At 41.8% G+C, this 14,256-nt stretch overlaps 1 protein-coding gene across 1 annotated transcript in view; it reads right to left on the reverse strand.

The window, feature by feature from the left end:
* The window catches only part of otog (otogelin), a gene marked incomplete at its 5' end in the record, with an annotated part of 59,909 nt that overhangs the window by 22,332 nt on the left and 23,321 nt on the right, over positions 1 to 14,256 (reverse strand). The window contains 9 exons of the mRNA XM_084541873.1: positions 312 to 468; positions 645 to 761; positions 957 to 1,076; positions 1,473 to 1,619; positions 1,704 to 1,838; positions 2,782 to 2,920; positions 3,522 to 3,629; positions 13,439 to 13,604; positions 13,733 to 13,776. Of these exons, the coding sequence (XP_084397999.1) occupies positions 312 to 468; positions 645 to 761; positions 957 to 1,076; positions 1,473 to 1,619; positions 1,704 to 1,838; positions 2,782 to 2,920; positions 3,522 to 3,629; positions 13,439 to 13,604; positions 13,733 to 13,776 (1,133 nt within the window). The remainder of the gene's footprint in view (positions 1 to 311; positions 469 to 644; positions 762 to 956; positions 1,077 to 1,472; positions 1,620 to 1,703; positions 1,839 to 2,781; positions 2,921 to 3,521; positions 3,630 to 13,438; positions 13,605 to 13,732; positions 13,777 to 14,256) is intronic.

Genomic DNA, 14,256 nt, shown 5'->3' on the forward strand with positions numbered 1-14,256 from the left:
AAAACAACTTATATCAACAATAAAAAAATAAAAAATAAAAAAAATAAAAAATACAGATTGTGGTCAAAAATACGGCGAGGTGGCCGAGTGGTTAAGGCGATGGACTGCTAATCCATTGTGCTCTGCACGCATGGGTTCAAATCCCATCCTCGTCGAAAATGTTTAAGCAATTTCCGTGAAGGATTAATAAAGTATTCTGAAAAAACTGCCGTATTTTGTTTAATGAAACAGGAAGTAGCCTACATGTGGAATATACAGCGCTGAGTAGGAAGCAAGAATTTTGTTTTTTTGGTCTCTGCGTTTTGACTTACCACACAGAGATGGAGAGCGCCAGTCGACTGGGACGCCCTGATGGCAGCAGCGCTGGGAGTACGCCGCCACGCTGGTGCAGAAACACTCACAGTCGCCTCCACGGTTGCAGGCGCACGTGTCTGCCAGACAGTTCATGTAGAACCAGGTGACGTCCACCTGAACACAAAGAAAACAAACGCTTTTAAGGGATTTTGTGGTATTTTATCAATTTTAAAAAAATCACCAATAAAACACAGAAAAAGGGTCATAACAGGAAAAACCAAGTAAGTCTGTAGTGTTGAAAGGATTCTTCTAAACCGTTGAGGACAGAGTGTGGTTGTATGGGTACTCACCACTGGGTGGCAGGCCTGGAAGACCTCGCTGAGCAACACGGCACACTGGCGCTTTGCAAAAGGCTCTCTGAGAGGACTGAGACTGCAGGGGTGTCTGATGTCTGGACTATTCACACACTGAGGACGCAAACAAATAAAACATTTTCGTCTTCAGTTAGTGGTCAATGAAGTTTAGCAAATGAGGAATTATTAAATTAAGCAGATATATAAAGGCATTTTAGTCACAGCTTTTTATGATTTACATGAACAGATTTGTGAATGAAAACCTGTTGTTGATGATGATGATGATGATTTTGGTGACGCTTCACTCACCTCTGTTGCCGTCCAGCTGTTTCCAAACTCCTGTGGTGTGGAGGAGTCGATGTTGTCGGGCGTCCGCATCTCGTTCACTGTCTTCAGGTCGAAGTTTCCACACAGCCCACTCAACTTCCCCTGAACACATCACCAACTCGTCTTTTTATGCAGATAGTTCCTCAGATAATATCGTCTCCATATCATATTTCGACATGAACCTCAGATTCTGCTCTGAGACTTAAGAGAACAGCTAAGGCTGCAATTCATCATCCGACCACCAGGGGCAACACAAAGCACTCTGGTGCTCCTTTATTTGGTGAGCAAGGAAACGATTGTTCATTCAATATTTAGTTAAATGTTTTACAGAAAACTCTGACCTGCAAAGGGAAGGTTGGTATTAGCTCTTCTTTATTAATTTCTGTTAGCAACAAGGGTTTAAAAAAAGTGAGTTTCATAGGTTTCATTGTGTTTGTAACACCAGCTAAAACCACAACACTACTGGGCTCAGATAAAGGCCCTGAACCAGCGTCCTACCTGCCAGCGAGGACCAGCCTGGATGTGGATGGTGGTCTTACGGTCCCAGAGGACAGTGATGTCCTGTTCTGGGAAATGAATGACCGTGAAGTATCCAGCAGGCCAGATGAACATCCTCTGCTTCCTGTCGATCACACTGGAGGGATTCTGCAAAGAGATGAGCAAGATTGGCTGAGCCAAACGGTCTTAAAATGCACAGATTCTTTAAAAAGCCTTAAAAGTGACTCTTACCGGCTTCCCCGTGTCGTCGTCAAACGCTACGAAGGATCTCCCGACGTTGATCAGCAGAGATTTCCTGCAGATCACTCCACTGTCGAAGCAGTCGACATTCTCCGCTGTAACGCTGAGCATCACATCGGTGCTGCTCTGTGGAGAAGAGAAAACTGTCACGAATATCACAAATGTCTTAACGGCTAAAACGTGGATTTTTCTTGTCTGTTGCTTTTAAAATGCTTAAAGGGGAACTACTGTTTTTTACAACCTGGACCTTATTTCTGGCATAAAATACGATCGTTTACTCACCCATATAACTTTTGTGTAATTTGTAGTCGTTCCGGAGATATTTAAAACTGCATATATCCATATAATGGGAGTGACTGGGGCACCGAAATGCAGCCTCTGAATAACGCATTATCTGCCGCGAAACTAGTTCATTTCACCAATATTTTGTTATTGTACGCTAGTGCTAGTTTTTTGCAACATGGCTGAATATTTTTCCGATTCAGAGGTTGTGGACAAACTATAGCAGTAGCAAACTACAGGTAAACAAGCCGACCGTCGCGGATGCATGTGGCGCTCAGAGATGACATCCATCATCTGGGGTCTGTAGATTGACCTACAGACCCCATATGATGATAACAGGTAACTCCGGACTCAATGGGGAATAGCACTAGCGTATCATAACAAAATATTGAACAGGTTTCGCGGCAGATAATGCGTTATTTAGAGGCTGCGTTTTGGTGCCCCAGTCACTCCCACTATATGGATATACGCTGATCTAAATATCTCCTGAACGACTACAAATTACACAAAAGTTATATGGGTGAGTAAATCATATTTTATGACAGAAATAAGGTCCAGGTTGTAAAAAAACAGTAGTTCCCCTTTAACTTTCTAAACTTTGGTAGTTTTAGTGATGTTTTAACCATTTATTTTAAGGGATTATTTAATTTTCCCCATTTCCCCTGAGAATAATTTCCTGAAAACTGCTTTTTCTGCATAGTGACATAAAATCTGAGTGAAAATCTGATGCTCCAAAAACAGTGAACAGACAACAAGTTAATGGGTTCAAATAATCTAAAACAAATACCTTCACAAGATAGACTTTGCATGCACCGACGTAGTCAAACAGCAGTCCGTCAAACGTCCTGTAGTGGCGGTCACCGTAAGCCGTGCACATGGATGGACACGGACGGAACACGCACTGAAACGTCCCGTGCTGGCAAACACTACAAAGACAGCAAAGCTTCAGTGATTCGGCATCAACTTGTTCCCACTTAGAGCGAGGACATTTTTCTCCGCGTCTAATGGCCTCCCTTTGTCGAGAGAGGGCAGAAAAGTGGCCGGTGAATTGTCAAAGGCTGAATCGCCGCTTATTGAGCTATTAGGCTGTCATCTACATCTTCTTCCCTGGCTACGGCTTGAAGGAGAAATGGAAGGATGGGAGAATGACTGAGATCACTGGGAGAGTGTTTCCTTTCACCGGCGATGAACGGTCTGAAGCTCAGGGAATCAAAGACTTGTACAAGAGCCTGCTCTGTTTCCAAGGCCGTTTTTTTTTTCTGTCCTGTGATAACTGAGAATTATGGATATCAGGTGGCCACTTTCGATGCTCTGACAACCTTGTGATTCTTTCAGAAAAAATTATGTTGGAGATTTGTCTGAATTCTGACAGATATTGTTAGTGAGGGCAGCGCAAATTTGTATGTCACAAGAAAAAACTGGATGAAGAAAGAAGGAAAGTTGATATGTAAAGATCTTTTGGAAACACCAGGCGTTCCAGTTCAGTGAAGAAGGTTTTCTATAAACGCTGGATGTGTGTGAACGTACCACTGGTGGCACGGGGAGGAGACTCTGTCGCCAGGGAAATACTCCTTTCCTTTCCACAGACAGGGGCAGGCTGCAGGCTCGAAGCACTCGTCTCCATGTTTCAGCAGACTGGAGGTGAAGAGAAAAACTGTTTAAAGCTCGGTATTTATCAGTAGCTGAGCTCAGATGTTAAGATTTAAGGTCGACAGATTCTGATGAAGCACTAAAAATTTATCTTTAAATCCTGCAACTGTTGCTCCCTCGTCTTCCAACAAGATGAGCTGTATCCCACTCAAACATGGAACAAGAAAGATGGTAAAGTCAGTCAGCTCACTGCTGTAACAAGAGAATTGCAATTTGCACTCCTCAGAATTTTCTACATTTCTGCATAAAAATGACTCAAAATATGAGCGGATATTCACACAAGTCCTAAATATAGACAAAGAGAATCCAATCAAACAAATTAAACAGAAATATTATACTTGTGTGTTTGTTTATTCAAGATAATTAATCGTTTGTTCATATCTGTGCGGTGCAAAAGTCAGTGAACCCCTGTTTCCAGTATCTACTGTGACCTCTTTGTGCAGCAGTTACCAGCAACTAAATGTTTCTGGTAACTGCTGATCAGTGGTCTACAGCGGCTTGGAGGAATTTTAGCCCATTCCTCAGAACAGAACCACTTCAGTTCTGAGATGTTGGTGGGTTTCCTCACATCAACTGCTTGCTTCAGGTCCTTCCACAACATTTCTATTGGATTAAGGTCAGGACTTTGACTTGGCCGTTCCTAAACATTCATCTTGTTCTTCTTTAACCGTTCTTTTGTAGAACCACTTGTGTTCTTGGTTCTCGTTGTCTTGCTGCATGACCCAGTTTCTCTTCACATTCAGATCATGGACAGATGTCCTGACATTTTCTTTTAGAGTTCACTGGTAGAATTCAGAATTCATTGGTCCATCAATGAGGACAAGCCGTCCTGGTCCAGATGCAGCAAAACAGGCCCAGACAAGGACATTAGCACCCCATGTTTCCTGGACGGGATGAGGTTCTGATGCCGGGATGCAGTGTTGTTTCATTTCCAAACATGACACCTCTCATTTAAACCAAACTGAGTCTCATTACAATGATTGGAAACACTTCTGAACAGATGGACTCTAATTTGACCTTGAAATTAACCTCAAAATGTGCACTTACTTTTGCATCTCAGAGATATGTAACATGCTTTTTCTGCATAGGGATTTTATCACAGAATCGTCAGATCAATGGGTCATTTTTTGGCTCAATAGTAAGGAAGTTCTTGGACCAGCAGGTGTGGTCCCATCTCACGATATGAATGAAAACCCTCCTCAATGAGCTGATGGTCCAATGATAGCACCAAAGAACTCACTGCCCCATAATGGCTGTTATTATCCAGAGCTATGAGCTAACAACATGCTATCAAGTTATAACATAATCATCATTTGGAGCTCCTGTGTTCATGTCTAACCCAGATAAGAGGACTGTCTCCTGTCAGGAGAACGACAGAGGACGAGCCAAAGCAGGTTGGCGTCCCGACCAGGAAATCAGAGCGAGTTTCAGGGGTGGGCGACCACGGATGAAAAGCGGTAACACTCGTTGGCTACATGAGAAAACCAGACAATTAGGATTCTCAGAGATAGACAGAGAAACAGCCTTTGTCTGGATCCCTCCATTTGCTTTCCACTCTGCGAGGCGAAGTTGATAAGTATCTTGTAATATCCAGAGTTGAGCTATATCCACTGGCGAGGCCACAGACAATGAAGTGACATACTGAATGGTCCCGCCACAGACCTCAGGTTCATCTGAGTAGAGTTACACGACAGATAAAACTGTGTTAACAGCTTCCTTTATCCGCCCGCCAAGCTGCCGTATCAATTACTTTGATCAAAGATTCAAAAATCATCCATTCTCCAGACCTACGTGCACATTATGAATAAATCCTCATAAACACAAGCTTCGTTTTGAATTTAATTCTGTCAGACAATGTCAAAGTGACCGACGAAGATGTAGTTGGCGGGGAAGACTTTAAAACGTTTTCACTGCAGACTGATGCATCTGGTGTCATGTCAGGTTTTGCACACACCACAGGTTTGCACATTTCAGGTTTAATTATGTCAGATAATGAAACTGAAAATTGTCACACATGCTTTTTTATAATCTTCGTTTATAGTATGCAGGCTTTGTATACATTATATATTATATTAAGCTGTAAAAAGTGTTTTGAAATTAGTTTGATATCTAATGAAGTCTTGAAGTCTGAAACTAAGTTTGGATGGCTTGCATAATTTTTTTTTGAAAGTCTGAAAAATGTTAATTACTATAAACCTCCGCAAATATTATTTTATATCTGAGTTTTCTGAAGCTCTTTTTTTTTTTTTTTTTTTTTTTTTTTTTTACAGTATCTCTGTTCTCTTAGTGCATTCAAGTTTAAAATCCTCCGGAAAAAAATATGTTTGCAAAAAAGCTTGGAAATCTTACTTTGAAATAGTGAATCTGTATCTTGAAATGAATTGGTAAATGGCCTTTCCTTTATATAACGCTTTTCTACCTATTGGTACTCAGAGCGCTTTACAGTCACAGACACATCCACCCATTTGCTCACACAAGCACAGACACTCACACACTTCAGCATGTGGCACATTCCGGGGATTGAACCGCTAACCCTCTGGTTTGTGGACAACCTGCTCAACCTACTGAGCCACAGCCGCCGCAACTTGTGGGTGAATATTTGGTGTGTTCTTTTAAAGGTGACAGAGATTTGACCAAATAGATCAGAGCTTTAGAGGCAGGTGATTTTTTTGGCAGCGTTCTCTGACTGTTCTGGTTTGAAACTCTGTCCTCGTCCACACGTACTAAAACGGTCTTTTCCCTCTCCGTTTTCGAGGGCATCGTTTCAAGAAATATCCGCGTCCACACAGATCCGTTTCAGCTCGACCAAAAACGCTACTTCATATTCCAGGCCTATAGAAATTCACCAAAAACGGAGAGGAAGAGGCGGAGCATGCGCACAAATCTTGAGCGCTGTTTACAAATCGCCTTTTTTGCTCAGCGTGGTGGCACAGGAGCATGATATTTTGCCCTAGTAACCCTAATAGGCTCAATATCTTCTCCAGCAGGAAAACTAGCATGTAGTCTGCCATTGTTGTTGATGTTGTTACAAGACGTCTCGCGGGAGGTGGAAGGCTGCTCGGGAGTGTGGCGATGACGTCATCGTTTTCTCCGTTTGTGTCCGTCCACAAAGAAACGCAAGAGCTGCGTTTGCGAATTTCTCCACCCTGGGACCCGTTTTCAGAAAAGTGCGTTTTAGGGCCATGCGTTTACAGGATACGTGTGGACGATCGGCCAAAACGATGAAAAACTTATGCGTTTCAGCGTTTTTTGCGTTTCCGTGTGGACGGCCCCTCTGAATCAGGGGAAAAAAACAACAACAAGCTTTGATCTTTGAGACAGGACCAGGTTTGGTGGGACCGTTTGCAGACATACAGTCCCACCAAATTGTCCAGACTGCTCTGCCAGTGATTGACACACAATGGATGCGCGAACAGCAAAGACGACCTGGGCTCAGTTTCAAAAAACATAGTTTCAGTCTTGCAAAACACTTTTTGGTTAGAGTTCAAGCGTTCAAAACATTCTAACACTATCAACTGATCCCATATCTTTGACCTATGTTATGAAGTCGCACATAATTTTCCCGTGCTTAGCTGCTTTGGGCTGAGGGACACAATACAGTACAAGATGTAGACGTCATATCAATCTTCTTTCATTTTTCTATTTAAGCATAAGGCAGAAGTTAATGTGCAGACAGAAAATCAAGGACACTGCTTGACTACATCTGGAACATTTCTGAAGCACAGAACACAGGTTCTCTGGAGCCAAGGTACCAGCTACCCTCTCCACACTACATTAACTTGGACAGAAATATTTATTGGACTGAATCCAGTCGACTCTAGGAGAAGACAAGGAAGAGAAGGAAGGATTTTAGGAATCTACAGGGGAGGAAATCTGGCTTATTTAAGATCTGATCGGGACTCAGATCAGCCGGTAATCAAGATCAAAAGATCGGTATTGGATTTGGCATCAAGAAACAACAAGGACGTCTCTAATGGACATTAAAATCCCTAAATGAATGAATGAATAGCGGCTTTAAATCTTTATATGAAATTCTGATTGTATATTTTCCCGAATGTTTCGCTTTTAAAGTTTGTCGTGATATGATAAAAGATATGATCCATGGTTGTGATGCAGTGCCACAGATCCCTCAAAACGTTCTTCCAGCTGTTGGTGTTTTAGAGGTCAACACGGTCGACAGATAAGCGTCGTCGTCGCCTTCACCAACATTCGTCTTCACTGTATTTGCTTAAAACACAACTAAACTCCGGAGTAACCTGAAACCGAGCAAACAGATTTCCACCACCGTATGGACGCCCTGTAACCAGATTCCAGCACGCCGCATGCTTCTGTTTTGCACCTGAAAATCCAGGTTCACATGAGTTCAGCTGGGTTAATTGACGCAGAAGGAATGAATGAATGAATGAATGGTCTACATTTTGATCATAAACAAAGTGTGCCATTGTGAATGAAAACACAATGGATTCATCTGTCGGCACCTCAGCTGATTATTTCCCATTAGAGGTTTTTAAAGTCCTGCTGCAGACGAATACCACGCATTTGACTTTGAGTCTGGATTTTTTTTTTTTCTGTTTGCATGATTATTATCTAAATGTAGTATTACTATAACAGCGGAGGCAGCTGGTCATCGTCTGCAGCTGAGGTTGTTGCAGTTGTACAAATACAAGGGATCATGAGTAAAAGCCAGAGATGCTGCAAGCTTTGTCATATCAGTCTGCAACATTTACACTGATTACATTTTATGTATTCAACTACAACCACACATAAATGACCTGAGCAGGCTCCACCCATTCAAGGCAGAGCTGATAGCCGAAGCCAGCTACATTAAAAATTCCAGAAAGCATTTCATTGGATACTAAATGAGTACACGCCTGCAAGTGCCAGATGAGTCATCAGCACTTTTGAATCATTTTCCAGTAAACCTTCCTTCTTAACATTGATAGCATTCACTTTATTTAACGTGGGATTTCTGTTATTACGACTACGGCCCACCCTGTAGTTTGGTAGAAACACTGTGGATAGCAAGCAGAATCTGAAGTGTGGTCGTAGTAAATAAGCTTACCCTGCAGATGGCAGTAATGCGCCATGTAGCGTCAAAACCGACTGAAACGAAGAAGAAACAAAAGAGCAGAAACAGATGAAGAAACGGGTCTTTTGAACGACAGATTCAGCTTCAGGGACCTCCCAGATGTTTCTCTCGACAAAAACAAAGTTTTCTACACTTACTGTCGACGTAAGTCGGGGAGCTGTAGGTGTAATAGAGATTTTAAAAATATCCCTTACAGGTACATTTACAATAGATGTATATTAAAAAAAAAATAAAAAACTCACATTAACTATGGAAATCTTGCTATTTTTTTGCCATTACCAAAACATTTAGATATTATATCTGATTTTAAACTAACTTTAAATTAGATTAGAGTGAACTGATGATGTTTCTGTACAGTACAATCTTAAAACCTAAAATTATTTTGATCCATTTGTTTACACGACGAGCCTTTGGCTTTCTATTCATCCAGGTATCGCCACTTCTTGCCAAGTCTAAGACCACATGATCACCAACAAATAAACTGTCTTCCAATCCAGACTTACTAAACATACATCCTATCTGGAAAGAAGCTACAAAACTCGCTGATTTCAGAGCAAACTCCATCTTCTGACTATCCTCTGTCGTTCAGGTCTTTAGCTTGAGGAACTAAACATGGAGAAGGAATGTAAACAACACAACTGGAATAATACTGCAGAAGATATTTTATTTACAATACCTTCACCTAAAGTACCTGTTTTTCTTTCCTTTATGAGCGTTTTAATGCGTTATGTTAAGCAGGAGAAGTGCTATATATAAATAAACTCTTTAATGATGTCAGGTTTTTAGAATGTGAATAAAGTTTTCAAATGTTTGTGCAAGTTTTCAGTCATCCAGTTGATGGTTTATCCAAAAAACAAAGCTGAAAAGTTTCATCCAAGTACCTTCTTCTGTTCTAAATGACTAGAGGAGAGTTTGGGTTTTTAATCAGTAATGATCTGTGGGAGGTACACACCTGAAACTTTTTTGGAGATAGCCTAACTTGGGATTGAATGCAGTGACCGTGGAAGGATGAATGAGATCTCTTTGTGTTCGTGTTTACCGCAAAATTAGTTCACAAACTATCAGGTTTCAGGGAGTTATTAAACACCTGACGTCTCATTCGGAGGTGGTGGGCTTGTTGCTCCCATAAAGGTCGTCTTGTTTTTATGTGGTAAACTGTGATATATGAATCACAGCCATGAAACAGGACGTCTCTGTGCCTCAGTGAACTTTTCGTCACGTCATTGTATTTCCGGAAGTGAGATGAAATACTCTCTGAGTCAGAAAAGCCAAACTGGTGCCATTTAAAAACCAGGACTGACATTAAGAAGGAAGGTTTTAATCAGGGGGTAACTTCCTCACTTGAATGTTGTTTTATATCAAAAAATAAAGCTGAAAACAAGGGAAACAGGACTCGTAGAGTTTCTTGAAGACGTTTCGCCTCTCATCCAAGTAGCTTGGAAATTGGAACATCCTTCTCTGAACGAAGGAGGTGGACTGAGGTACAATCTACCATCAATTTACAATACAGCCTTAACATCTGCCCCCAAGATAGATGCTGTCACCCCCGTTCACATGTTGGACATTAATGAGTTGTTAGAGTAGCATTTATTGGTGAAAGAAGACAAACATTTCCTCGATCTACAGGTCAGTATCTAGTTGTTAACAGACACTAGTCACGTGAGTTTCTGATGGGTAACAGCCACAGATGTTATATGCAAAAATGCTAAAGAAAGGCAAGTGGACTTGTAGAGTTTCTTGAAGACGTTTCATCCAAGTCTTCAGTTCTAAATGACGGGTGGAGGAGTTGTCCCTGTCCCCCTTCCCTGATGAATAGTACTCAAACAACCTATTGGAAGTCAGAAGCTCCAGTCTCAACGTTTGAACGGGGTGAAACATGTTGGGGACAGAAGTTAAGCCTGTGTTTTACATTGATGGCAGATTATATCTCAGTCCACCTCCTTGGTTCAGTGTTTTTCCATATTTACCACCTACACCAGAATGACAAAGGACACTCCTCTGAAGACAACAATGTCCACATTTTAGCCACATTAGAACTGAAGAAGCTACTTGGGTGAGTGATGAAACGTCTTCAAGAAACTCTACAAGTCCAGCTGCCTTTCTTTGATGTTTTTGGATATACCATGAGCTGGATGATGGAGAACCTTCACAGACACCCACAAATGTTACTATTTAAACCCCAACTCCCCACCAGTATTTTAAAATGGAAGAAGCTACTTGGATGAAACGTCTTCAAGAAACTCTACGAGTTATTGTCCTCCCTTTAGATCCAGAATTGTGTAATCTTCAGAAAACCAATCAATCTTTGACGAAATCCCAAACCAAATTCATAGACACTGCTCTATGTGTGGTCCCAGTACTCCTCTCCTCAGTACTAGATGGACCTCCAAAATGTTCTTAGGACAAGAAATAAAGTACCAACAGTTGTGTATGTCTTAAAAGAATCACTTACAACAACCTTTTTGAATATTTGGCAGCCATATTTAGATCATATAGGCGCATCGTTGCCAACTTATGAGCTCTTTTCTGTGCATCCCAGTTTGCATTAGGGCCCCGAAACAGCATAATACAATAGTCCTGTTTTTCAGGTGCAGAGCTGCCATCAATCAGTTATGTAATCTGTGCAAATGTGTCATAAGATAGGCCGTGTTTAAACTGAACTCTGCCTGTACATATTGTAATCAGGATGACTCCTGGTTGATGTCACAGAATGAAACCACTTAACCCTCCATTCAGGCCGACAGCCAGAGAGGATTAGGGGGATCAGATGACCGTAATCTACTCCGTTATGTCTGCCAGCCTCATCTGACGGCTTTAAGGACGTTTGTCTCCCACAGATGATCTGGAGAGAGGGGTCCATCGCAAAATATGAACAATCTTTTAATCTTCAGGGTCTCTGACCAACTTGATCCAGTTTATTAAATCTCTCTTAACAGCAAAGAAAGTTTTCATGCAAGAAAGTTTTGCTCGATAAACAGAAAAGGCAATAAAACTGGTCGTTCTCATGCACCATGTATAGTCATCCACAATCGTTCTTCATGAAACATCAGTTATATCAATAAAAATGATAGTATCTCAAAGATTGGTATGTGTGAGTGTAGCCTCCAGAAACAACCAGAAAAAGAGTCTAGTGTAAAAGCCTGAAGAAAAAAAGTCACAAAGTGCCAAATGCATCTGTAACTTAGTACTTCATGGTGGGCAGGCAGAGGTTTCAACCAAACACTGACTGCATGTATTGTGCAGACGTAAATCGTGATTAATGTTGTGACCAGCGTCCTCCTGCAGCAGAGGGAGGAGATTAACAAATCTGAACCCCTAACTCCTGGTGACGTCAACTTCAGGCTACTACACTCTCACAGCTTTGAATTTCACCGGACAACACACTCATTTCTTAACCTTTGCCTGGCAATGGAAATGTCACTCTCATTCACCTTCATACCAAACAGCTGAGCTACAGTCTGTTATTCATACGTTTGGGACCATTTGAGATTCATCTTATCTGCTCTGGTCACAAACAAGTCAACAGTAAAAAAGAAGAAATACCGACTATGTATGGACCAAAAGCTTGAGCTTAAACAAACCACAAAATCTACAGCTAACAAATAACTGGTGGCTGGTTTAAAGTCTATATGTCTGTTGTTGTCTGTATTCATCATTCAAAAGGGGAAACAGGAAGAGCTACTATTTGCTATAAGGCTAGGAAGCCAGGAAGAGCTACTATTAGCTGGAAGGTTAGCAGGTTAGGAAGAGCTATTATTAGCTGGGTGGCTAGACCTACTGTGAGCTGGGAGGCTAGGAATCTAGGAAAGGCTACCATTAGCTGGGAGGCTAGCAGGCTAGGGAGAGCTACTAACAGCTGGAATGCTAGGAATCTAGGAAGAGCGACTAATAGCTGGAAGGTTTGAATGCTAGGAAGAGCTACTGTTAGCTGGGAAGGTATGGAGCTGGGAATCTTCCTAGCTGTCCTCTCCAGGATCATGCTGTTCAGTTGGTCTACAGTACACTTTATTCATCCAAGGTGATCGTGTTGTTAAGAATATATTTGTGGATTTTAATTTTCAGATGAAGTTGGAGATTAACAAAAAAAAAAAAGAAGAGTAAAAGTGTCCTTTTTGTCATTTTTTTCAATTTTGTCACTTCTGGTTTTCTTCTCATGCTTTGCCAATCAGAGTGATCTCTCTGGGCGACTCCACTCAACATGTTGAAAAGCCGCAGAGAGAGATCTGACTCGTGCCAACAGTAAAACTAGAGCTGCAGACGTGACCGACGGCCCAGAGCTGGAAAACAACCGACTGACTGTTGGCTTGGTGACTCACAGACCAAACACATCGACCTTAGCCTGGAAACCAAATCAGCTTCTCCGCCTACAAGTGTTTTGTGGTGGAAAGTTAGTCTGGAGTCTCTCTGTTGGAAAGTGATTATGCTCCAGCAAAGATCTGCCAAGCCAAACAAATCCTTTGCAGACAATAGACTACAGCAGGCTACATCGATTCCTTAAAAAAAGTCAACCGCAAGGTAAATCAGCATCAGGGCAAGCTGTACTATGTGTGAGGTGGTTTTTGAAGGATAATGCAAAAGCAGTATTCCCAAATGTTTGCTCAAATGAAAGTTTTCCAGGGATTACATTTTAAATAAACTATATACAATCTCAACCAGAACAAACATCTAGTAGCATTTCACATTAACTCTTGCTGTAATGACTCACCCTGGAGGGCAGGTACATCCGGCCACACAGGGCTCGTGTGTCGAGCAGGTGAGGTTGAGCAGGAAGGACTCACAGGTGTGCTCACAGGCCACGCCCCTTCCTGGCAGGAGGCCGTCCTCCCCCTCTGAGCAGTTCTGGTACAGCTGACCCGGTGGACACAGTCTGTCTGCAGGGATCGAAGCAGAAATTTGGGATGCTGTGGATAAACTGTAAAAATCTTGAATATCATTGAATACAAATTTAATAAATGAAAAGAGGAAATTAATAAAAAATGTTCTTTAATGAGTGACCTACCAGTTTCTGTGGTTTGGGACACCAGTTTACCATTCAGACAGAGCCTGCAGGGGAACACAGGGAGGTTTTACATGACGAACAGCAGATATATGTACAGGAAATTAAATAAAACAATGCTTTAAGGTACGAACACACCAAAGTAACATATATGGGCAACAATGGCCAAGTGTGTTTGGAACAGAAAGTTGCACTAAAACCAACGACCAGCTGGTACACATGTTCTACACCTGAGCAGGTGGCAGTAGTCTGGATTCGTTGCTCAAAAGAGGAAACTGGAAGAGCTACTGTTAGCTTAGAGGCTAGGAAGGTGTCCTCTCCTGAATCATAACAGTCACCTGGTCTATAGTTTATTCATTCTAGATGATCATCATATTTGTAGATGTTTGGGGGACTGAAGGTTTGGTTGAACTTTGCCAAAACGCCACAGAGAGGGGTCCAACTAGTACCAATGGTGCACTTCAGAAAAACTAAGGCCACAGGCGTTGACCGAAAGGCTGACATTGGAAATCAACCGACCATTGGCT

The sequence above is a fragment of the Chelon labrosus genome (genome assembly GCF_963514085.1).
Source record: "Chelon labrosus genome assembly, chromosome: 3".
NCBI classification, from domain to species: Eukaryota; Metazoa; Chordata; class Actinopteri; order Mugiliformes; family Mugilidae; genus Chelon; species Chelon labrosus.